General features: G+C 39.8%; 1 protein-coding gene across 8 annotated transcripts; it reads left to right on the top strand.

Annotated features, from left to right (window-relative positions):
• The first annotated feature begins 178 nt into the window (after positions 1–178).
• On the top strand, positions 179–25,769 carry NFYA (nuclear transcription factor Y subunit alpha). Of its 8 annotated transcripts, none has more exons than XM_074398019.1 (10): positions 179–503; positions 2,633–6,579; positions 8,251–8,337; positions 11,149–11,295; positions 16,706–16,837; positions 17,329–17,434; positions 18,650–18,816; positions 20,020–20,193; positions 21,711–21,812; positions 24,712–25,769. In XM_074398019.1, exons 2-10 carry the CDS (start codon positions 6,505–6,507, stop codon positions 24,763–24,765), a joined length of 1,044 nt encoding a protein of 347 aa, XP_074254120.1. In that variant the 5' UTR covers positions 179–503; positions 2,633–6,504; the 3' UTR covers positions 24,766–25,769. The 8 variants fall into 8 exon arrangements, with proteins under 8 accessions (XP_074254120.1, XP_003923306.1, XP_010332441.1 ...); XM_003923257.4 differs by having other exon boundaries at positions 6,444–6,579; XM_010334139.3 differs by having other exon boundaries at positions 6,444–6,579; positions 18,668–18,816.
• Positions 25,770–26,029: the final 260 nt, after the last annotated feature.

The following is a 26,029-nucleotide window of genomic DNA, read 5'->3' on the forward strand; positions in this document are numbered from 1 at the left end:
TCCCGCCGCCGCCCGCGCATGCGTAACGAGAATACCCACAAGAAGTCAGGAAGGGTGGCGCTTGCGTATTAGCCGCAGGGGTGTGTCCTAGTGGCCGCCTGGAACGGGGTGGGCAGTCGGCGAAGGGGCTAGTTAGCGCCTGCGTAGTACTAAGCTCAAGGTAGTGTTTTGAGTTGAAGGGGCTGGCGCTTCCTGAAGGCGCCTGCGTATTCCTTCGGCTGGACGTGGTGTTAAATCAGAAGGTGGGCGTGGCTGCAGATGGCGCCTGCGCAGTTGCTCCTCCAAAGGGCTGGGGCGAGCCCAGAACGAGTTAGGGGGCGTGGCCTCAGAGGCGCCTGCGCGAAGGCGGTTGGAGGGAGGCCCGATTTCCCTTTGTTCAGGTTCGCCATTTTGCGAGGCAGCGGCAGTGGCGGCGGCAGCGGCGGCTGGAGCCTCTGATTGGGTTTCGGAGTCCGGTACTGGAGCCAATCAGCGCGGGCAGCGAACCGGGGGAGCGAGGCACGGTGAGTGTGAGGAGCCAATATCCAGCGGCCCAGAGCCGGCCCCAGCGCCCCGATTGGCGGGTCTCGCTGACCACTCAGGAGAGGCCCAGGCGCCCGTCGAGCCCGGGGAGTCGAGCTGAGCCTAGCCGAGTGGGGCGGCCGGCGGCCCCGACCCGGAGCCTGCGAGTGACTCGGGGCACTCCCGTCCGAGGCCTGCAGGGGCCGCCCCGCGCGGGGATGGCACCCCGGGAGCAGGCACCTCGGGGCCCCGACCTTCGCAGAGTGCCAGGGCCAGTTGGGAATGCATCCCCGTTCCCCGACTCTTAGGCCCAGGTTCACAGGCCCCAGGCTTGGGGCCACGAATGGCCCTCCACTAGGGGACACGCGCTCCCTTAGCCTCCGCGATTTTCTCCTGGTCATTCTGGCTGCACACTTAAACCCGCCCTTGCACTCTCCACGCTTCGGCCCTTGGGACTGGAAGCCTCCCCGGGGCCCGCGTCCCCCGCCCCCCGCGAGCCTGGTCCCTCCGTCTGCAGTCCCTCTAGGTCGGGAGGAGAGGCCTGGGGAGGGTGCGCGTCGCGGCCGCGGGGTCCCAAGTGGGGCTTGGCAAGGGGGCTGGCCCGCTCTCGCCTCGGAGCCCTACGGGCCCGCCCCCGCAGTCTCCCTGGTGGGGAGTGGGGGCCGTTAGTTCGCCCACTCCCCCTGCTTCGCCGCGCCCCACCTCCCAGCCCGCTCCGCCCGAGTCTCCGGCCTGGCGCCGTTACCACCCCTTTTGGCTCGTCATTTCCTCTCCTCCCCGCCCCGGTCGCCGAAGCAGGACCGCACACCTCCGTTTTGGAGCACAACCAAGCGGTCTTCCTTTTTTGCCCGGGCTGTAAGACCAGTCCGTTCCGTGCCTGGAACCTCACTCTTAGAAGATTGATAGCCCTGCGCATTCTTTTTCCCGGAGGCTGTACAACTTGCTTTTCATATTATTAGTCTTATCCACTGCTCATTTTGTGAATTATCCCTCCCGTGGGAATGTAGTACATTTTTTGGGGGGGAGGGGTCCTTTGTTTTTGCTTTCACCTTTCTATGTTACTTTTTGTCAGGTTTGACTCAGTCCACTCATCTCTTGGTTTATTTTATTCTGATACACTTTCTTATCCTGTGTTAACGTTTTCTCAGCAAATGTTTAGAAACTTTAACAGTGTTGTGGGGTTTTCCTTAGGTTGAGAGGTTGCTGTTGGCAACCAGTTATCCAGCAGTTAGTATATGCCAGATATAATCCACGTGTTGGGGAAGGAATGCGTAGAGGTAAATACGAACTGTGCCTACCTGATAGAAATTGATAGGTGAACAGGTAGTTAATACCTAACTGTTAGTGCTATAAAGGGGCCAAGTTCAGTGCTGTGAAATATCAATGCGTGAGCTAGCCTCCGTGAAAGGCTTATCAGCGCTGCACTTTTGATTATCCTTGAAGAATGATGATAATTCTTCCACAGATGGAAGAGCATTGCTTGCAGAGAAGCATGTGCTGAGGAAACAAATTATACTGTTTGAGGTGGAAAGATGGGATAGGGAAGTAGGCAGTAGTAGTGATAGTTTAGACGGGGGACCCAGTTGGTAAACCACTTGTATGTGTTGCTAAGGAATATTTTGGAAACCATTATTATTTTGTGTGGAGGTTCAAGTAGAAGGGATCTAGAACTGTATTTTTTCCTAAGATTGAAAAAACGAATTTCTGACTTGTTTTAATGGTTTCTGCTGAGTTCCTTGGGGAAGTGGCTGAGTTCTTTGGGGAAGAAGAGGAGATATTTGTCCTAGGACTCTGAATTATTTTTACTCATGTGAATCTTCTGGTGCATTCTCTGGCACATAGAGGAGGTCTTCATTATCTGGTGCTCATTTCTAAATTCATATTTAAGGTTATACAACTGGTAGGTTTCAGAAAACTCGTATTCCAGTGCTCTTTCATTACTAAAACTTTGGGGACAGGTTTTACTTTCACTTTTTAGGATGAGTTTTTTTTTATTGTTGTTTAAATCATTTTCTTATTTCATTTGATCATCACGTTATCCGCCTTAGCAGATGACATGATATGGCTTGAATAGTCTAAAAAACATGTATATTTGCCTTTGAAAAGTTTTTTTGTTTGTTTTTGGATACAGGGCTTTCCTCTATTATCCAGGTGGAGTACAGTGGCGCAATCATAGCTCACTGTAACTTGGAACTCCTGGGCTCAAGCTATCCTCCCATCTTGGTCTCCAAAAACATTGGGATTATCAGGCATGAGCCACTGCGTCCTGGCCTGGAATACATGTTTTAACCTTAGGATTTAAAAATAGGTATGTCCTGGTCACTTCAAAACCACTAAATACTTTTGCTTGGCATCTTTCTAAAAAGCATTATAATCTAGTCACTTTTTTTGCTAAACACCTTTATCTCCACCAATCTGCAGAAGAATTTGTTTGCCTGGCATTTCGAGAGACAGGAGTTGGCCAGTAGCTTTTCTTCAGACATGGACCTTTTAGTCTGCTGTTCACATGCTGAAACATTTCTGTTCTTGTTTTTATGCTTCCTTGATTTGTAGTACTTTACCTTCTTCCACATAATCACATAGCTAAATCTTTCTCTCACTTAAGACCAGTTCATCCTGCAGACCTCTGATAGCAAAGAAAAAACAAAAACACTTCAAATAGTACCTTTTTTGTTTAAGCCTTGTTGATTTATCCCCTGCTGGAACAAATCTCTGTCCTCCAAATTCCCATAGTACTTTGTCTTAGAATTCCAGTATAGGTTTTCACTCCATTACTAAACTTAAAGACTCTTTGAAGTTAAGATTTTCCTCAGATATTTCTTTTTATTTTTAAAACCTTCAGAACAGTGTCTGGCACATGGTATGTAGTTAGTGGAGAGAAGTGTATTAGAAAGCTCCAATCCAGAAACCGGTAGAATGATGGGGAAGCTGGACAGCCCTTTGTTGTAGTCTAGTCTATCAAACGTATCAGGACCCACTTGTTGAGTTGTGAAAGAAATTGAGCTAATGATGAGAATTTTTAAATAATAGAAGGTATCTGCCATGATAATGGCTCACGACTGTAATCCCAACACTTTGAGAGGCTGAGGTGGGAGAATCCTTTGAGATCAGGAGTTTCAGCCTGAGTAACAAACGGAGACCCCCGTCTCTTAAAGAAAGAAAAAGAATAGAAAATATCAAAGTGCATCTTGTGTTGTTTAAGGGTAAATACTGTTTCATGACCCTTTATTTCAGTTACATGTTTTACACATTATGTGTGCGCTGAGTTGTGATAATGAAATGTGTTTCTTACTAAGGGTTGTGGTCAAAAAAGTTAAAAAGCTCCTGTTCTAGGCTTTGCCTGGTAGTGATTGTCAACTGTGGTAATCTTAGGGCTTTTCATATCCTTACACTACTAGTTGAGTTTCTGAAGGTTTTAGCTTTGGAGTGTGTGTGGGTCCACATAGAATGGGTTCCTAGTGAGTGGTTGGCTAAATTTCAGCTTTTGCACCTTGGGATAGTGGGGCAAAGAATTGCACTGAGAAGAAAATGCACTAGGAAGACAATTTTCATGCTAGCCAGAATAAACGCGCTTATTATTTATTCCTCTCTCTTTGAGGAAAAACCATTCAAAACTTTGTGTTAGGAACAAAAGCTAGACAGACTAAATCTGTCTAACTTAGTTTGTCATAATCTTGGGCAGAGAGGAAAGACTATCATCAGACTGTGTTGCAGTCTTGCTAACTAAAGCTCACAGTAGGAACATAGGGATTTACCGAAGCCAGTTACTTATAGCATTAACCATCAACAGTATCAGTATCATGATACAGGCTAAATCACTTTGTCATTAATGTGAGAAAAAACGCCTGTTAGATTTGAAGCTGCATTCTTTTTTACTCTTCAAAGTATAGTAGATTTAAATATTGCTAAATTGGTTTATTTGTAAACCAATTTGTTAACCAGGATAAACTAGTTAAGAAGAAAATCTGTGTGTTACATCTGTTAGTCATTATCATGTGCTTCAAGTTATATTTTACTCTTGTAAAAGATGTAATCGTCTGGATATTAGTCAAGGAAAAAATATCACACAAGAAGAAAATTTGGAGTGGGGGAGGCACTGAAACCTAAAAGGCATTCCTTTCATGATTCTTATTTTTAAAGTCAGTTTATTGAGAGATAGTTTAGACACAACGTGTAATAATTTTAAGTATTTTGATGAACTTTGACAAATCTGTATACCTGTGCAACCACTACCACAATGAAGATATAAAACATTTTCATCACCCTACAACGTTCCTAATGCTCCATGCCAGTCAGCCTCCCTCTTTACTATCTCCCTGTATCCTCCACTCCCAAGGAACCACTGATCTATTTTCTGTCTCTAGATTACTGATGTCTTTTGGAAATTTTCTATAAATGGAATCATATATATTATTTTACATCATAGATAAGTTTACAAACACAAATGTATTGTGTATTAGAGACAAAATAGAATTTAGGGAAGCCTGCCAGTGTCCCTAATAGACTTACAGTCTGGCTGAAAACTTGATTTTCTATTCTGTACCCAGAATCTCTGAGGAGCAGACTTAGTAGTCAACCAATTCCAAAGAGACTGGTGTAAAAATAAGAAAACCAGTTGGCCAGTGTGGAATGAAAAATAACTATTGCATTACTTATGTTGCTGATTATATTTACTCCTTGTTGGCCAATCTATATGTAAATCCAAATTATAGCTAGAAATTTGCTTAGTGAGCATTCCACTAGAGGAAGAGCAGTGCTTCGGAGAACCATATGGCCACAAGTCATCTTGCTGTGGTGACACAACCTATTGTTTATGGCTTATACATTCTTACATTGTATCCATTTTGGTTATGTAATGGGCTTGATTTTTATTTTGATTAAATTTTGTTATATTTTTTTTCCCCAACATTCTGGTATAAGAATTTTCAAGTGCCCAATGAAAACAAAGGAATTTGAAGATAAACACCTGTATACCTGCCAGTTAGAGTCTATTATTAACATCTTACTATAATTGCCTTACCAGATATTTCTCCACCCATTCATCCATTTTTCTTTCTTTCTTCTTTTTTTTTTTTGATGCATTTCAAAGTAAATTTTAGATATTAATACACTTCTAAGTACTTGTACATACACTTGCACATATTTTGATTTCTTCATTCAGACTGTATTGAGACACCTTACAAGTAATTAATTCTACCAGCATGTGTGGATTTATGTAGAGTGGTACTCTACTTTGCCACTGTAATGAGCAGCTCAGTTAAGTCACATCATTTTATTGTTCAGATACTGGAATTTATGAGGGTCTGGTGAAAAATTGGAGAGAAAGGACTATCTACACTTTTGTTTATGTATCTATCGTCCCTCTCATATTTCCAAGATGAATTGCCCATTTCTAATTTATATCATTTAAATTTTTTAACAAAGTCTTTATTAACGGTCTCAGATACCACTTCAGTTTATCTAATTGTGTCCTTATTTTTGAAAGTGGATCTTCAACTCTTAGTCTTTGAGAAGGGTAAATTTTGCCTACCACATGTAGTGGACTTGAGTAACATGTTTGGAGGGAAGCAATTATGTTTTACAACTTAAAGAAGCTTTATTCTCTAGAGTATATGTGCAAATCTGAAAATCAGTGTTATATAGGCCTTGTATTTAAGTGATGTTGTAGCTTAATGAGTATCTTTAAGGTGCAGGTATTGCGGTGACAGTTTTGAAAGGTAAGATTGCCAATAAGAAATGACTGAAAGCATTTTAGAAACGTGAAAATAGCGTTATTATAATTGTGCCATGTAATCTTAGTTAAAAATAAAACTGAATATAAACATTTCCTATTATCCTGTTTTCTAGCAAATAAGGTCCAGTGATACATTATCCAGGTTGATTGTCTGGTAAGGCCTTTATTGACAATCTCACTTTAGTTTCTTTCCCCACCTTTCTAATAGGAGTATACCTCACAGCCTTCTAGGATCTCCAGAGTGGACAGGAATCTCACTTGGAGGGACCATGGAGCAGTATACAGCGAACAGCAATAGTTCGACAGAGCAGATTGTTGTCCAGGCAGGACAGATTCAGCAGCAGGTATGGAAGTAAAACTGCTTTAAACATTACATCAACAAAACTGATAACAGCACCCCTCAATTGGTTGGTGTATTACCCAGGGGAATTATTTGAAAGGTACCAGTTCTTGTGAAATATTGGGTCTAATGGCTTGTGCTGAAGTGCCATGTCCAGCCCATGACCACTTAGAATCTACTCTTCATGGGTGCCTGGTTATAGTAAATTGCATCTTTTATCTCATTAAAAACATCTAGTCTGGTTTTCAGATGGAAGTTTTGACTTTTTTTTTTTTTTTTCTGGATTCTATTTGGTCTTTTTCTCTTCTTGTTTGAGCTTAATTTGTGATTTAGTAAGCCTTTGGCTACAATAGACAAACCAACATAGCTTCCTGGAAATCTTCTGTTCTTTGATTTGGTCTGCCACATTTTTTTTATTCAGAAAAGTTGTGGTTTAACATTAGGATAATATTTAGACAACAATTCTTATAGATAAGCACATATTAGAAAGGAATTTCCTGCTGGTGATTTATTGCTAATTAATAGAGTGCTTTCTTGAATTTATACGCAGGTTACATTTTCTGATGCTTTATGCTTGGGTTTATTGTAGTAAAACTTCATTTTTTTCCCACCCCTCGAAGAAAAGAAATTTATTATGCTTCTATTTGACCTTAGGCCAAGATTGATATTTTGGAAATAGTTTGTTTTTGAAATGGAATTTAGCTAATATAGAAAAGTAGTAGGGAGGGCAAAGGAAGTATTGATGATGAGTTGTTCCCATCTATGATCAAAGGAAGGAGCTACTCTTAATGAAAAGACAAACTCCCTTGATAGCTTTCCCTTCCACACAGCTGCTGTGGCTCTTGAAGTTTCCTTAAACCGCCCTTTTAGAGAAGGGGATTCCACAAAGGGCCCTCCATTCAGACCAGTGCCCTGGAGGGTGGGTTTTTATTCCTTCAGAATTTACCACTCGTGGATGTAAAATAAGGTTGAATCACTGAAATAAGTGATTAAAGCAGTCCAGTTGGGTAGAAATAATCTTAGTTTTGAAGTGGGGCATGCTGGTACATGCCTGTAATCCCAGCTACTCTGGAGGTTGAGACAGGAAGGTTGGCTTAAGCCCGAGAATTCAAGACAAGCCTGGGCAAAACAAGACCACCATCTCAAAATAAGTAAATAAATAAAGTTTTTTAAAAAATCATAGTTTTGGGGCATAAGAGCATTGACCTCATGAAGATGATTTTGGTTCACAGTGATTAATTATTCCTCCTTTCTTGGTGATTGCATTTAATTCCCAGAATTTTTTCATGGTAGTTTCAGGGCTGTTAAAACCTAATAATTTTTTTCTTATGAACTCATTAGAGGAGTTAAAAAGGGCATTAAATAATTGTGTAAGTAGAAGTATCAGATTCCTGTTTCTAGGGGGAAAGATTGCATCACAAATCTTTGTGTTAATGATGACAACTGTTTTGAGTTTTTGAGTCCCATTTTGAGGTCCACTCTGGAGGCAAAGGGCTAGTATCTTTAATCCTACTACCTTCAACAAAACAGCTTCAATATAGGGAGTCTGTACATTTTGAAAGTCCTGTGTAGGGTGGGGCTTCCCTCCCTCTCCTCCAAGATAAGGTGATCTCATGTCTTGAACTACACATTTCCTTCCTGACATATTTCAAGCTCTTCCTGTTCCTGTTCTCAGCAGCAGGGTGGTGTCACTGCTGTGCAGTTGCAGACTGAGGCCCAGGTGGCATCCGCCTCAGGCCAGCAAGTCCAGACCCTCCAGGTAGTGGTATCCTCTCTGATTCTCTGTGAGCACTGCATGAACTTCTCTCCTCATGTCTGGTGCTGTTTGTGTTAGGATCTCCAGTAGGAATGGCAAAGTCAGTTGCATGTCTTTGATGATGCTAACTTGTCTTTGAGGCTTATAAGATGCCAGTTTCCTAATGTTTCATGGCAAGTCATATAGATACCCCATATCAATTTTCTAAGAATTGGATTTGACTAGTGTGTTTCTTTGAAAATGCCTACAAAAGATATAATATAAGTGACAGGAATAAATTCTTAGAAGTGACATTAGAAACTCTGATCCAGTTAATTGCATGGTAAAAAAAATTGTATATTTGTGTTATAACGGAGAAGGAAATATATACATATATAGCCACACATGACTAGGCTAGGCTGTGCTTTATTTTTATTAAAGGGGCAGCTCAACTGAAAAAATTAGACTTGGCAAGGTTTATCTAAGCACTGAATCTTGTTAATCTCTTGTTAACTGCTATTCCGTTACCTTTCCTGGGGAAATAGTGACCTGTCTTATTACTAGATCTGCAGAGACTACCCCAGATACCTCTTGGTTAGGCAGAAGCAGGATGTACTTTGTGTAAGTCTTAGGTGTTAAAGCCACAATGATAATTCTTGGTTAATCAGTACATTTCCTTAACATTGTGTACAGCTAAGTATCTTAAATTGGGTTATAATTTGGCCAGTTCCTATAAGAAATAGGAGTAGGAGCACTTGTCTACTCTGTGTATGTAGGTTACTTTTATTAAAATGACTATATTTTTGAGAAATTATAGGCAAGATTTGGATACCCTACTTTTTCCCTCCATTGAATTGGAAATGATTCAAAGTAGAATCTAGAATGTAGAACCGACATCTCACTTTATTGCTAGTGCTGCTAAGCATCCTGCAGATAACTACCTCTTACTGTCATCATTTCACTTTATCCTTTCAGTCCCATCCCACCCTTGCCACCAATAGTGTTTGGTAATGATGTACAGCCAACTTTGAACATAAATTGAGCTGAAAGAAACTGACCTTGTAGGCACTCCAAAACTGTATTCAAATCTCACAGTCCAACAGCTTGTTAATGTTTTTCATGCTTGTTTCATCTTACTCATATATAAAACAGTATTTTGGATTGTCATTAACCCCTTGTGGAATAGAAATGTAACATGCTCTTAACTGTATGGCTTCTTGTTTGATGCATGTGTCTTTGTAATCATTTTTCTGTTACAACCACAGTGAGCTCTTGGGAGTATCAAAGCATTTATCATGTGCACAAATAGCAGAAGGAAATTAAGATGATGAATAGACAAAAATTTAATAGTTATATCTTAAAACTTGTGTCTCCTACTTACATAGATTTTATTTAAAAGAAGTGGAAACACTTTATGGAAATAATAGGAACCTTTCCTCTAGGGATCTCATTATTTGGAGAGAATTTTAAATAGTTATTGGTTATTCATGCTCTATGTATTCTGAGAAATCTTTCTTGATACAGACTACGCAAGCATTGGTGTAGCAATGGGAATTTGACTTGGAATGAGGAAATAAGGGAAGGAGATAGCATGAGAAAGTTAGGCTGTAAAGTCCTTAAAAAAGTAAAGGTTCTCAATGGACAGTTTAACAAAACCTAGGATTTCAGTGTTCCTGGTGATTCTAATATATTAGTGGTGGCGGCAGTGGTGCTGGTGGTGGTGGTGATTGTAGGGAAGATCTTACTATCTGACCTACTCATCTGGGACAGAATGATCTTTTAACTAATTGTTGTTATTTGCACATACTTTGACTATCATTAAGTGTGAATATTTCAGTCATGAATATTCTCTTTGTTACAAGTAATTTCTGTCAAAACAAAGATAGAGTCTGAAAATCAAAGTTTTGGACCATTCCATGGATCATTACAGTTTACTTATAAAGCATTTTTAAAGTGCTTCCAGAAAGCATTCTATTAGGTATTTTTGTATTGGGACTCAAGATGTGACAGAGCACTTGTAGTGACCTGGCTCCTACAGTAGTCTGTGTACTCACAGGAGCTTGAAGTTTGAACACTTGACTGCTCTGTTTAATTTCAATATTTGTTGTTGCTTCTGATAAAGCTAAAATAACCATGTGGATATAACAGAGGCCAGTGTGAGGAATTCCACCACAGAGACCACAAACTGACCAGAAAGTATTTTTAGGAAATCATTAGTAGTGGGCTCTTTCAACAACATAGAATTCACAGAGTAAAATGAGCAGGGCAAAGGTATACATTTGACATTTCATTTTAGCTTGAGAGACTATAGGGAGGAAAGGGTCATCCTCTACATAAGCTTCTTGCCAGAGCTGCTTGCTGTTCAGCCTCTTAGAGTCATTGCTGGGTAGAGTTTGATTTACTTTCTTCACTTTATTTAGAATTTGTACTCAATCACCATCACCACCATCACCTCTCTCTCTCATTGCCCCCTCTCCCAGCTTTCACTAGAGACCATTCCTGGATTGGTTTAAACAGGCAACTCACCTTGCCATTATGATTAAATGTTTGTCAGGGATTTAGCCCATGTTCAGTGACAAATACCTTATATCTATTGAGACTTCTCAAAGACTCTGGATATACTCCATTATGTCTGACCTTAAAGTATTGAAATTGGCATTTAGTAACAGATATCATAGATACTTAAAAATAACTCGAGAACTTAAGACATACTTTCTTAGTGTCTTTTCTACCTTTTCCTTCTCTAGCAAGGCAGAAGAATAGTTCCAGTGATTTTCTTTTGGTAAAAACCATTTGTATCTTATGTTATTTCATTGTTCTTATTTTATTTCATTCTAGGTCCAAGGGCAGCCATTAATGGTGCAGGTCAGTGGAGGCCAGCTAATCACATCAACTGGCCAACCCATCATGGTCCAGGCTGTCCCTGGTGGACAAGGTCAAACTATCATGCAAGTACCTGTTTCTGGAACACAGGGTTTGCAGCAGGTGAGTAGTATTAAAAAATGTTGAGCAGTATATCAGATGAGAGGTTTCAAAGAATAGATTGTTACAAACTGATAATTGATGTTGCATTTAACTGCTTCCTGACTGACGTTTGCATTTAGTTGATTTTCTGCTTTTGTAGTACCAGTGATACAAACTAGAACTATGCAGAAATTGGCCAGCTCCAGTAAAGACTAAGATATTAGACATGATCTTGAATTGCTATAAAGTATGTAAAGAGGTTAGAATCTAATTCATAGTATATTTTATTTTAAAAGAAGCAAAAATGAATATTTTTAGAAAGTTAGAAAAATAACAAAATAAGCAAAAAGTGTCAAAACTAAGTAGAAAACTGAAGTATGGAAAGGGTAAATAAAATCTAGATTGTTTAAACAGACCAATAAAACAGGTAAATCCAGTTGAAAGACGGATTGAGAAACACAAAACAAAAGTAAGCAAAGATGTAGAAGAGATTAAAGGAAGGCCAGGTGGGGTGGCTCATGCCTGTAATCCCAGCAATTGGGGAGGCTGAGGCAGGTGGATCACTTGAGCCCAGGAGTTCAAGACCAGCCTGGCCAATAGGACAAAACCCCATCTCTACTAAAAATAGAAAAAACTGGTGTGGTGGCACGTACCTGTAATCCCAGCTACTCGGGAGGTAGAAGCATGGGAGGTGCTTCTACCTGGGAAAGTGGAGGTTGCAGTAAGCCAAGATTGTGCCACTGCACTCCAGCCTGGGCACCAGAGGAAGATTCTGTCTCAAAAAAAAAAGAAGAGATTAAAGGAAATATGTGGAAATGTTACATACAACGCTGTGGCATCAAATTTTAAAATTAGAAAGATATTTCTCATCAAGATGGCAAAAACCAAAAAGAGTCACTATATTCACTGCTAGGATGGATGTAGAAAAAAAGAATTAATCATTATTTTTGGTAATTTCAAACTGTGAAGTTATTTGGGAAAGGCATCTCACTATCTGTTTAATACAACGAACAGCTGAGCTAGCAGTTACACTTCTGAGAATCTATCCTATAGGAAGAAAAGTATCAGTACTAGGGATAAATTACAAAGACACTTGTCATAGCATTGTACTAGCAAAAAATAAAATTGTAATCTGAGTGTCCATTAATAGAATAAGGAAATGGTTGGAATAAATCATAATATATTCACATACGGACTACTGCATCATCATGAAAAGAAATGAACTATGGGCTGGGCACGGTAGCTCATGCCTGTACTCCTAGCACTTTGGGAGACTGAGGCAGGTGGATCACCTGAGGTCAGGAGTTCGAGACCAGCCTGACCAACATGGAGAAACTGCGTCTGTACTAAAAAAAATTAGCCGGGCGTGGTGGCTCATGCCTGTAATCCCAGCTACGCGGGAGGCTGAGGCAGGAGAATTGCTTCAACTCGGGAGGCAGAGGTTGTGGTGAGATTGTGCCATTGCACTCCAGCCTGGGCAATAAGAGAAAAACTCCATCTCAAAAAAAAAAAAAAAGGAACTATTGACCTGGGTGGGTTAATATTGAAATATTTTTAGTGAAAATAATTTGCAGAGAAATAGTGTGTGATCTCATCTTGGTAATTCATAACCAAACCCCCATGAGTATATGTTTATAGGCATGGAAAAGGGAGTATGAGGGAGAACTGTTAGCTTTTTACTCTATGTAAATCTTTATATTGTTTCAGCAGTTAAAGCAGCCACATTAAAGTCTCGATTTTCTGGAGGAATTTCAGTTGAAAAAAGCAGCCATGATCACACTGCTTATAAATCAAACTTACACTTTTTATGTATTCGCTTATATTTTTATCATAATTTTTTGGCATAATTGTACCATGCATGTGAGGTTGTTTCGTTGTTGTTGTTGTTTTTAATTCTTTCATAATGTTCAGTCAACTTGATGAATCAGAATTTCTAATTTATAAAATATAGTTAAGGATTTTACTTTTCATTTGCTTTTGTTGGTAAACATACTTGGGCATGATAGTTCTATTTTTCAATTGAATTCTCAGGGTAATTTCTTTGTATTGGGGATTGCTTGGCAAAAGGTAAGAGCATATTTGAGCCCACTGACATATTTTTGCCAAGATAGAATTATAGTTGGCATTAAAAATAGTTTTTCCATTTCTCCGTGCATAAATATATGAGGCTTTAAATATCATCTTAGCATGTGCTTTCCTCGATTTCCCATTGCTACATCCTTTCTGTTCCTCTGTCTTTGCTTCTGTTCTTCTCTCCAGCCCTACTTGCTGCGCCGCCTTCTCCACTGCCCAGTAGTGACAGTATGGGATAGTTAGAAACAGTATACTGTGAGTGTAGTGATCCAGCTTTCATCACCAGATCTGCCATTAAACAAGCATTCTAATCTTGGCCAAGTTATTTAATTATCTGTTTGCTCATCCAAAAATAAAATTTGTATGAGATGACATCTAGGGTTCATTCTAGCTCTAAATTCTGTGATTTTTATAGGGTTTTATTTTGCTATAAGGAACCTTGAAAGAGTTGTTTACTTTATTTCCCTGCTTCCAAGTAGGGCTATAACTAACCAGGCAGAAAAAAAGTATATTCTGTTACATAAATAATGCTCTAGGTGAGATTCCATAGCCTACCTTACAATGCTTAAGGCTTTAATCCCCTATGTATGAGAGGTTTTTTTTTTCTCATTAGTGTTCTTTGAGTAGCCATTTGTTAAAGAAGAGTACTTCTTAACCTTTTTTGAATTGTATTTTCCATCTTAGAATCTTAGTAAAGCTTGCACCCTGTAAGAAAAAGTATGGATGTCCAGTCACATGGAAAATTCTACATATAATTTTAGATTAAGATCCTTGGCCTGAGAAAGACACTGGAACCAGAAAGACAGCCAAGAAACAGAAGAATATTGGAAGCTGGCATATAATTAAAGTGGTGTAAACTTCAGTGAAGGAACGGCTGAAGAATGATACAGAAAAAAATTTGATTTCCACCTCATCCTGTATTTTTAAAAATATTTGCTAGATAGATTAAAGATCTGAATGTAGAAAAGCAAACTTTGAAAATTCAAAAGAAACTATTGGAGAAATTTTTATGCTATAGAGAAGGATTTCTTAAAAACAAATTAACTACTATAAAACATGCATTGAAATATAAAAATAAAGAAGGTGAAGATTTGGAAAAGATTTTTAAATACATATTACTGAGTTTGTATTCAGAATATGTATAAATAACTTTTATGTATTTATACAAAAGTAGGCAATGGGCAAAGAATATGAATAGATGGACGTGGAAATCCTAATAGCCAGTATAAACTCAGAAATGAAATAGGTTCACATAACTAGATAAGTTTGCTTACTTGTTTATTTGCCAGTACTTTCTGAATGCTAATTATGAGCTAAGTATTTGGAAAAAATAATTAAGAAAACCTAGGCAATCTATCCTCTAACAAATGAGGAACCATGAATGTCGCTAAGACATGGAACCTATTGACCTGTTTTTCACCTTCGTTTTATTAGTAGTCCTTTTGGCTATCAACTGGTAGATTTTGTGATAACTTAAGGTTCCAGGCATGTTCTTCTCTCCCGACCAAGTTGGTCCAAGTTGAAATTATGGATGAAGAGCGACCTGGCTATAAAAATCTTATCTTTCTGAAAGTATCCTCCTTCCAAACTGCCACCTCTGTTGAAGCAATGCTCAAATAAAAAAAAAAAATGTTTGTTGAGAAATAAAGAGAAGAGAGATAAAGGGGCTTTGGGGGAAAACCTAGTTGAGTAGCCATGTATTCTGACTTTTAAGTTTGGGAGGTATTTTTGAATATAAAATACTAGAAATGTTGAGCTCTGGAGCCTTCCTAACTGCTTTCTCTTTAGAGCTTAAAAAAAAAAAAAGTGTCCACTAGTTATGTGAAAATAGGATTTTGTACACCCAGCATTTAAAGGGTTGTATTGCAGTTTTTTAGTTCCAAAATTTTAGAGAAGTATTTTTCAAGCTTCTCGTCAGGTTTCTGATAATACTCCTAATAAACTGGCTATAGCCATATAAAAAAGAAAGAAGATAGATTTGAACAGCACACGATCGCTTGCTTTCCATAATTGCTATCTAAGGTTTAGCTATCCAATCCTAGGACCAAGTAGGAGATACAAACTAAATCAACAAAAATTTCACAAACATTAATGACAGTAGTGAGTATTGGTGAGGTTATTGGAAACTAATAGGAGGAATATAATCTGTCACATTGCCTTAATTATCTATTACTGCATAACAAATTGTCCTAGAAGTTAGCAGCTTAAAATAACAAACATTTATTTTACAGTTTCTGTGAGTTAGGAATCCTGGCATGGCTTTGTTGGGTTCTTTCAAGGTCTTTCTCAAGGCCCTTATCAAGGTGTTGTCCTGGGCTGCAGTCACATTTGACTAGGGTAGAATACATTTTGGTTTTTTTCTGTGTTTTTTTGAGACAGTTACTCACTGTTGCCTAGGCTGCAGTGTAGTGGTACATCAGATCTTGGCTCACTGCAACCCTGCAACCTCTGCCTCCCAGGCTATAGTGATCCTTCCACCTCAGTTCCCCAAGTAGCTGGGATCACAGGCATGTGCTACTATGCCTGGATGATTTTTATATTTTTCAGTAGACATGGGGTTTTGCCATATTGCCCAGGCTGGTCTCGAACTCCTGACCGGATCTGCTCACCTCAGCCTCCCAAAGTGCTGGGATTACAGGTGTGAGCCATTGTGCCTAGCTGTCAACATTATTTATATTTATTATTTCCTCTATAAAGAAGTACTTCATCATTCACCAAAATGACAAGGTCAAAAAATAATAGTAAAAATACTTCACAGTGTTTTTTGTTTGTTTAATTTTTTTGAGACAAGAGCCCTACTCTTTCGCCCAGGCTGGAGTGCAGTGGTGCGTTGGCTCACTGCAACCTCCACCTCCGGTTCAAGTGAGTCTCCTGCCTCAGTCTCCCAAGTAGCTGGGATTACAGGAGTGCACCACCATGCCTGGCTGATGTTTGTATTTTTAGTAGCGATGGGGATTTCACCATGTTGGCCAAGTTCGTCTCTAACTCCAGACCTCAAGTGATCCACCCACCTCAGCCTCCCAAAATGCTGGGATTACAGGTGTGAGCCACAATTCCCGGCCCAGAGTGTATTTTAAATATACATGCTTTTCAATATATATAATCATGCAACTGCTATCTTTTATAAAAACTGACATTGATTTCTTAATATGAGGTATCCAGACAGTGTTCAAAATTTCCTGATTGTTTCATAAATGAAAATAATTTGTCTCTACTTCATAATCGAGGGTAGAGCCGGACTTCTTTTTTCCTCTTCAGAACATTTTCTGCTTTCTAGAGAAATGTGGATAACTCTCGGGCACCGAAGGAGACCAGTGTCAGTAGATTACAATCCCTTTTTTTATGTTCTCTTCTGCAGATACAGTTGGTTCCACCTGGACAGATCCAGATCCAAGGTGGACAGGCTGTGCAGGTGCAGGGCCAGCAGGGCCAGACCCAGCAGATCATCATCCAGCAGCCCCAGACGGCCGTGACTGCTGGCCAGACTCAGGTAATTCCACTAGCTTGTCACGAAGGAACACAGCTGATTTAGAAGAATCAGATATTTCATGTATAGTAAAAAAGGGATGAAAAACCATTAAAAAAAATTTTTTTTTTGGCCTGGCACCATGGCTCACGCCTGTAATCCCAAGCACTTTGGGAGGCCGAGGCAGGCAGATCACCAGGTCAAGAGATCGAGACCATCCTAGCCAACATGGTGAAATCCCATCTCTACTAAAAATACGAAAATTAGTGGGGTGTGGTGGCACATGCCTGTAATCTCTCAGCTACTCAGGAGGCTGAGGCAGGAGAACTGCTTAAACCTGGGAAGTGGAGGTTGCGGTGAGCCTAGATCATGCCACTGCACTCCATTCTGGCGACAGAGCAGACTCTCAAAAAAAAAAATTTTTTTTTTTTTTTTTTTTTTAATAAGGACTACATGGTTCTTTTCGTTAGTATCTTTGGGATCTATTGAATTGTGTCATTATTTATTTCCTCCAGACACAGCAGCAGATTGCTGTCCAGGGACAGCAAGTGGCACAGACTGCTGAAGGGCAGACCATCGTCTATCAGCCAGTTAATGCAGATGGCACCATTCTCCAGCAAGGTAAGTGTACCCATACGTTTCCCTAGGACTTCTTGGGGCAACTTTTTTGTCTGTTAGGCAGCGGACATCTTTAGAATTTTAGTGGTGAACTTGACACCACATACATTTTGGACCAAAAAAAAAAAGGTTTCCTCTAGCTCTCCAATGATTGTTGTTTTTTTGTTACCATCCATGACCAACAGTAATTCCATGTGTAGGAGTTCCTACAGTGGCTGTTAATCTAGGGATTGTGTAAGCATTTAGGGAAGAAGTATTTCTAAATAGAAGATTAGGAATAGAGAGTTTATTAGTAAAGAGAAATAGATAAAAAATCAGGTTGGCTTTAGAGTGCTATTGTGGCTTATGTTTTTTTTTCTGGGTCACTCGATTTCCTTATATAACTACATATATACAGCACTTTTACTAAGAAGAGTTCTCAAAGAGCCTCCAAGCTAGTAAGAGAGACATGTGAACAAATAAATACAATTCAGGGCCCTCGCAGAAGTATGTTCTAGGAATAGATAATGTAAGTAATAGAGAGATCTGGCCTGGGAGCAGGAGTGCCCAAACTGAACTTGAAGGCTTTTAGAAGCACTTGTTAGTCAAGTAGTTAACTCAAAAAAGGACATCTTTGTTAGATTCCATGACTTAGTGATTGAAAATTTGCAATATACAAGGTCCAGAGAGTGCAGTAACTATATGCTCTTGTATAATTCAGGGGAGGCCCTGAACTGGATTGAGCCCAGGCAAGAGCCCAAACAGAATGATGAACAAATCCTCAAGTGTCGCTATTGATAGTTGGGGGACTTGGAATGCTTGGTTTAATTTTAAGTTTTAATACTACAACTGACTCATTGTCAGTTTGAGATAAAGTATAAGTTTATAAAATCTCTGTCCTGAAGCAGATTGCTCATATGTCCAAGAGCACTAGGTATAGCTAGTCAGGCTGACCTATAGAAGAGGAGGCCTGTAAACCTTTTCATCTTTTGAAAACTGCTAAGGACAGAGTTACTCACAACTGGGACCTAGACACTTAATAGAATTTCAGATATTGTGATTACTTGGATTATATGTAACACACCAGAGTGAGAGAGTACTTTTTCTCCCTTTGTGTTTTTCAGTGTGTTTTGCCAGGATGAATGAATGTGTACCAGATAGAAGAGGGACTAACTGTGTTCCCTTCTTTCTGTTCTGTGTGCCTGTTTTTTGTTTGTTTTATGTTTTGTTTTCTTAAAGTTACAGTCCCTGTTTCAGGCATGATCACTATCCCAGCAGCCAGTTTGGCAGGAGCACAGATTGTTCAGACAGGAGCCAATACCAACACAACCAGCAGTGGGCAAGGGACTGTCACTGTGACACTACCAGTGGCGGGCAATGTGGTCAATTCAGGAGGAATGGTCATGGTAAGAAAATGTATTCTTCAGCCTTGTCTTTGAAATTTTCTTGAACGTGCAACTTGATGCCTCATAAAATCTGTTTATTATACTGACCTTTTGGGATCGAGATTTATCCTTAGGGCACTGTCAGTAATCTACTTTTACAATAACATGACAAATCATAATTCATTCTGAGCACCTACTATGTGCCAGGGACTAGTCTAGATGCTGGAGATAAAGCAATAGATAGTGATTTTATGCAATTCTTTTCAGAATTCAAATAATGAAGGGAAGAATATACTAATCTTTGAGAATTGGAAAGCGGTATTGTCCATGATGGATGAAATAAAGAAGCTAAAAATTAGAAAGATTGTAATGGATAGAGAAACAAAACAAACAAAAATGTGTGATGTAAATGTATGGGGAAAATACAAAGAGTTGGGTGGTGTAAGTGAAAGCTAAATCCTCATGTCAAAATGAGATGTTAAGTGCATAAATTAAGAATGAGTAACGGAAGTCTGGACATAGTAAAGGAAGCTATGAAAAGAAACAGAACAAAGCCTGACTCAGTGGCATGCACCTATAGTCCTAGCTATTTGGGAGGCGAAAGGAGGAAGATGGCTTAAGTCCGGGAGTTGGAGCTCAGCCTGGGCAATGTAGAGAGACCTCGTCTCTACTAACTAACTAAATGATAAATAATTTTTAGAAAAGAATCAATATAGTTATTCAAAGTAGTCATAGTTTGGAAAGAGCTGTGGGGTAGAGGCATCTGTTACTTGTTTTCACATACATTTAGTACAGTGTTTTCTTCGTGTTTTCAAAGAAAAATTAGGATTGAATTATAAGTTAACTATTAAATTATTTTTATAAATATAGACATTTAGTAGCACCTGGTCTATATATTTTTGTGCTGTTTTCTGTCTTATGACTACTATTCCTGACCATTAGATGGCAGCAGAAATATCTAGAGCCACAGGTGGACATGAATTTGGGCATGGTTATATTGTTTCACAAGGTGGCGCTTGAACCCCGTATGACACAGTATCTGGGGTGTTTGTTTAAAGTGCAGATCTTTAGTATAAATTTCTCCAGGGATCTGCATTTACCCAATTACCCTCTAAAAGTTACTTTTTGTGGCATTTAGGAAAAAATGGATGAAGAGGAACCAAAAAACTGTTTCTATGTCCATACTTCATGCCATCAACAAGCTCTGGTTTTCTGTTCACACAGATGGTTCCTGGGGCTGGCTCTGTGCCTGCTATCCAAAGAATCCCTCTACCTGGAGCAGAGATGCTTGAAGAAGAGCCTCTCTACGTGAATGCCAAACAATACCACCGTATTCTTAAGAGGAGGCAAGCCCGGGCTAAACTAGAGGCAGAAGGGAAAATTCCGAAGGAGAGGAGGGTATGTATAACATTGCGAAGGAAATACGAGAATAGTTCTACTTTTGAAATTATCTTTTATATGGCTTGTTTTCTTGAGTACCGTCCAAGTGATTTTATGCAATTCTTTTTATGCAACTTCCAAACAGTTGACGTTAGGTACTTGTTATCTCTGGTAAGAGTCAGCATTTGTTATTACTGTATGTAACTGCAGTTTTAACAACAAAAACAAACGGTGGCTTAAGTAAGATTTTATTCCTTTTCATACATAAAAGTAGAGCAGAGATAAATTATCCTGGACTGATAGCACATTTTCACAGTTCTCAAGACCTGTTTCCCTAATCTAATATTGCTAGGGTGCTAAATACAGAATTTGGTTTACTAAGGTTCCTGCCTAGGCTCCAACCTAGGAAGAAAGGGAACAAGAAAGGTACCCTTTCTTTTTCTTTCCTTTTTTTTGTGTGATGGTCTTGGTCTATCACCCAGGCAGGAGTGCAGTGGCACAATCTTGGCTCACTGCACCCTCCACCTTCCAGGTTTAAGGAATTGTCCTGCCTCAGCCTCCTGAGTAGCTGGGATTACAGGTGTGTCCCACCACGCCCGGCTAATTTTTTTTTTTTTTTTTTTTTTGTATTTTTTAGTAGAGACGGGGTTTCACCATGTTGTCCAGAATGGTCCCAATCTCTTGATCTCATGATCCGCCCACCTTGGCCTCCCAAATTGCTGGGATTACAGGCATGAGCCACCGCACCCAGCCAATTTTTGTATTTTTAGTGGAAACGGAGTTTCACCATGTTGGCCAGGCTGGTTTCGAACTCCTGACCTCAGGAAATCCACTCGGCCTCGGGCTCCCAAAGTGCTAGAATTATAGGCGTCAGCCACCACACCTGGCCAGTTACTCTTTTTTCAAGGAAACTTTCCAGAAGTTCTGTACCTTTCACTAGCCACAATTAAGTAACCTGATCACACTTACATGCAGATAAGGCTAGGAAAGTCCAGCCAGGTGTGGTGGCAAATGCCTGTAGTCCTACTTGGGAGGCTAAGGTGGGAGAATCACATGAGCCTAGGAATTTGAGCCTGCCATGATTCATGATCATGCCACTGCAGTCCAGCAGCGAGGATGTCAGCATGAGACCCTGTTTTAAAAATAATAATAATGAACTTTAATGCCAGGAAAGTCTTTACTGAACACTCATTTCCCCAAACGAAATTTGGCCTGTTGTTACAGCAGAAGGTAAGGGTATATATTGGGAAGTATAGGTGGTAATCTCTGTTATACTTAATTTCATGCTGTAAGCATTCACATTCTTACAGTAGTTATATATGGTTAGCTGTCTTACTAGGTGTTCTCTCCAAAGCTTTCATCATCATTCTTCTTACTAGTTGTTTTTTCCAAAGGTTTCATCATCATTCTAAGTCATAATTGTCCCTGTGGCTTTGATCCCAGTTGTCTTAAACTTTGCTGAATGGAATTTATACACTAGATAACTGTGCTGGTTCTGGATAGTATTAATAGCTAAATGGTTTTTTTCTCTTTAGAAATACCTGCATGAGTCTCGGCACCGTCATGCCATGGCACGGAAGCGTGGTGAAGGTGGTCGATTTTTCTCTCCAAAGGAAAAGGATAGTCCCCATATGCAGGTAAAAAGACTTAACATCTTTTATTTTTCTCTTTATTACCTTGTATTGACTTGAGTTGAAGCCTTCGGCAGTGTCCTCTTGCTATGTTCATACTCTGGGACTACTCACATTCTCTAAACTGGATGCAATCTGTGTCTCTTTAGATTCTCTTTTATCCTAAAATCACTAGGCCAGGCGTGGTGGCTCATGCCTGTAATCCCAACACTTTGGGAGACTGAGGTGGGAAGCCCAGGATTTGAAGACCAGCCTGGGAAACATGGCAAAACCCCATCTCTACAAAAAATACAGAAACTATGCAGGCCTGGTGATGCACGCCTGTAGTCCCAGCTACTTGGCAGTTTGAGATGGGAGGATTGCTTGAATCCAGGAGGTTGAGGCTGCAGTGAACCAGGATGGCACCACTGCACTCCAGCTTGAGTGACAGAGTGAGATCCTGTCTCAAGAAGGAAGAATACTAAAGGTTTTTAATCCAGTGGTCTTTCTTTGCTCTTCATCAGTTATTACTGTTAATTCTTTATAGAAAATTGCAGTTTTCTTAATTTTCAAGGAACAAGTTTTATTTTTATTGAACAAGTTTTATTACCTCATTACAAATATAATTTGAATGTTTACATTTTTCCCTTCTGATGTGAGCCTGGTCTAATCCTCTCTTCTTTGGCTTAGATTTATAAAATAGCTGCCTAATTGCCTTTCTTCTACTCTTGTCCCCCTGTAGCCTACTTGCCACATCTTACTGTGATCTTTTTTCAATGTTTATCCTGTCAAGTCACTGTTCTGATCAAGCTCCTTCAAACCTCACCCTTTCCCATTTGCACTTGGACTGAAATCCCAAGTGCTTACTACCACAGCCAGCAAAGCCTTGCATGCTCCAGCTCCTGTCTACCTCTGACTTCATTTCTACTTCTTGGTCTCTGTGCTTTTGCTTTCTGTTCATTGGTCTGTTTTCCTATCTGCTAGGTCTTAGTTTAATTAAAAACCCTAGCCTACCCTATCTAGAATAGGTCTCTTCTCTCTGTTTTCTTAAAACATCTTGCTTTTCTTTTTTTGGCTGGGGAGAGATAGGAGTTGCCCAAGCTGCAGGTATGATTATGGCTCACTGTAGTCTTGACCTCCCAGGCTCAAGTGATTCTCCCACTTTAGCATCCCAAGTAGCTGGGATTATAGTCACACGCCAACATGCCCAGCTAATTTTGTACTTTTAGTAGAGATGGGTTTTCTCTATGTTGGTCAAGCTGGTCTCAAACTCCTAGGCTCAATCGATCCTCTCGCATCTGCCTCCCAAAGTGCTAAGATTACAGGGACACACCATTGCACTTAGCCCTTTTCTTTACAGTGTAATAATCATTAAGTTTTTGGATTTTTTCAAGATTGTTTCCTTCACTAGACTGTAAGGTGAATAGAGCACAGAGAATTTTTTTGTTCTCTGTTGTATTTATTGAACTTAGTTCTATTTAAGTAAGTTGTATTTAATTTAGATTTATTTATTGGGTTTAGTGTCCAATTCTGAACCAAGCAATCAGTGTTTCTTGAATTAATAGATTCCTCCCATTTACTGACACTTCATTTTATATGAACATCACATTCCACCTGCACTATTGCAATATCCATCAAATTAATCTCCAGTTTCCTCTAATTGACCTTATATAGTACTGCCAGATAGTTATAAAACTGTTTTTTTTTTTTTTTAAACTGGCAGTCTCCAGATCAAGGATACATGCTATTGATAAATAGTTCCTCATTTCTTAACTGCATCAAATTTCAAACTATTTCTGTGTATCATCTAAGCAACTTTGTGTTATCACCCCTCTTCAATAATCAAACTCGGTTTCCTCAGTGTCCCAACACATTAACACTAACAACTCTTTTAGTGCTATTAGTCCTCACCTGTAGTGTGAGAGCTCCTCCTTTCTTATTGCTATTCATTCATGCAGTGTAGAATGTGGGCCTGCCAGATACAGGAGGGCATTGTGCCATGTGCTAACAATATGATCTTGGTCAATTCAGCCTCTTTATTTTTATCAGTAAAGTGGAATACTGTTGATACTTCTTCACAGGAATGTTGTAGGGATTTCATTCAGTAATCCACATTAGGCATCTATGTAGCTCCATACCTAGTGCATGATGAATTCAGTAAATGCTGGTTACTGTTTTTGCTTATTGTTCAAGACCCAGTCTTCCATTTCCAGAAGTCTTTCAGCTTTTTCTCAGATCCTCCTTACCAAGGCTTCAGAGCCTTGGTATGGGAGAACTAAAGGTGGTTCTTGCAGAGTGTTGCACAGAGCTTCCAAGGATTTATTCTTAACACTGTAGGTCTGAAGTGAGAAACAGCATATAGAGTTCAATGGAAAGAAGATTAAACAGGTCAAGAGTTGGGGATTAGCCTTTGCTGGCTCCTAACTTTCTGACCCTAGTCCAAGCAAATCACTTTACCTGTCTGGCCTTCAGATTTATCTGTAAAAAGAGTACATTAAAGTGTATAGATTCTAATGATTCTTTCCAGCTCTGCCAAGTACTCAGTATTTAAATGATGATCAAAAAACAATGACAAAAATATAGCATGACATAGTTTCTCTGGGTCTTTTCCTTAGCCACCTGAATACCCTTAACCCTTAAGTATAGAGAACACCACAAGATTCTTAGGAAAGAGATACACGAACAGTTCTGGAGTGTTTCGCCATGGAGTGCAAACCAGATTTAAAATTTTTAAGAATAAGGTTTATTGTCTCTTCTTTCCTAGTGGGGCTGCACTTTAAGCCATGTATGCAGACTTAAGGTATATTACAAACCTTTGATTTACTTAGTAAAGTTGTTTGTATTCTCTTGAGGATAAGTAATGAGAGCCATGAGTTCCTGTTGCTTTTGCAAAGGACTTTAATCATCATGTCATCTTTGTCTCTAGGATCCAAACCAAGCCGATGAAGAAGCAATGACACAGATCATCCGAGTGTCCTAACCCCAGGCCATGTGATGGAGCTGATCAAAGTCCTGTTCCTCACCAGTTTCTCACTGTTCCAGGAAATCGATCAACTCATCCAGTGGGACATTGACGATCACATTCTGCCCTTTTCTACAGGACAGAAACCACTTAGTTTTTAATAAGTGGCCGAGTATTACAATTGCAGCGATGCCTGGCAAATTGAAGTTGCAAGCCTTTGTCTTACTCTTTCAGTCAGGACCTATTTCACACTGTTGATGCCATTGACATTTCATGGATTCAGATGATGCAAGGAGACACACGCCAGCCCAGCAGTACATACAGCACTTACGTTGACTGGTGAAGTCAGCCATCTCAGCAGGGAAGAACAACCTTCTCAACCAAAACTGCAGTCAGGAAAGTGGCAGCCCACTCCTTCCCATGGAATTTAGACAGCATTTATCTCTCTGGTAGGGGATCTCACACTGAGTAACTGAATGGACGCTTTGTATTCAGAGATGGCTTCCACGCAAGGAAGTTCTATCTTGTGATATGGAAACAATAAATTCCTGAGGTACATTCTTCTAATCTGTGGTAATAATAAGAATTTCTGTCTGCCCAGATGGTAGGTTGATATTTCTGAACTCAAGCCAAGAAAAAGCTAACTCTGGGATAGAATGATAAAAGACTGAAGCACTAAAAATATACATTGCTGAATCTCTTTTTCTAGCTTTGAAAAGTTGTGGTCTGCTTGTCCCTCTGTTGACTGGTCATCTGGACCATAGTACTTGCTGTGACTACTTCTAAGACAACGTAGAGGGTACTGGACCTTGAAACTGCCTTTCCTAAGTAGAGAACAAGACTATTCAACAACTTCTTTACTGAAGCACTGAGGACATTTGTAGTAACTCCTAAAGGGAGAGCCAAACTAGAGATTTTCAATCATAGACTTTGTGACAGCATTGGGGAACTGAAAGGTTCATGTGTTTCAGCCTAGGAGGAGAGGGGGAGACGAAGAGAGAGAGTAGCATGTACAGCCATACGTTATAGAGCGCAATTCTCCAGTAGATGGATACCTGGAATGGATCATTATGATGAAGAGAGTAATTCACATTTACTGTAGAACCTTTAACAAGCACTGAAAGGAAGAAATCTGAGATTCGGTCCTTGACAATTTCTGGAAAGCACTGATCAGTCACGCTGTCCCGGACAGAGTCTAGGTTACCCACTAGAGCCTGAAGTGGATGTTGGCTTCACTCCTGCAGCACAATGCTGGCCCTAGAAAGCAAGCATTCTCATTCTT

Source organism: Saimiri boliviensis, chromosome 4 (assembly GCF_048565385.1).
Source record: "Saimiri boliviensis isolate mSaiBol1 chromosome 4, mSaiBol1.pri, whole genome shotgun sequence".
Classification (NCBI taxonomy): Eukaryota; Metazoa; Chordata; class Mammalia; order Primates; family Cebidae; genus Saimiri; species Saimiri boliviensis.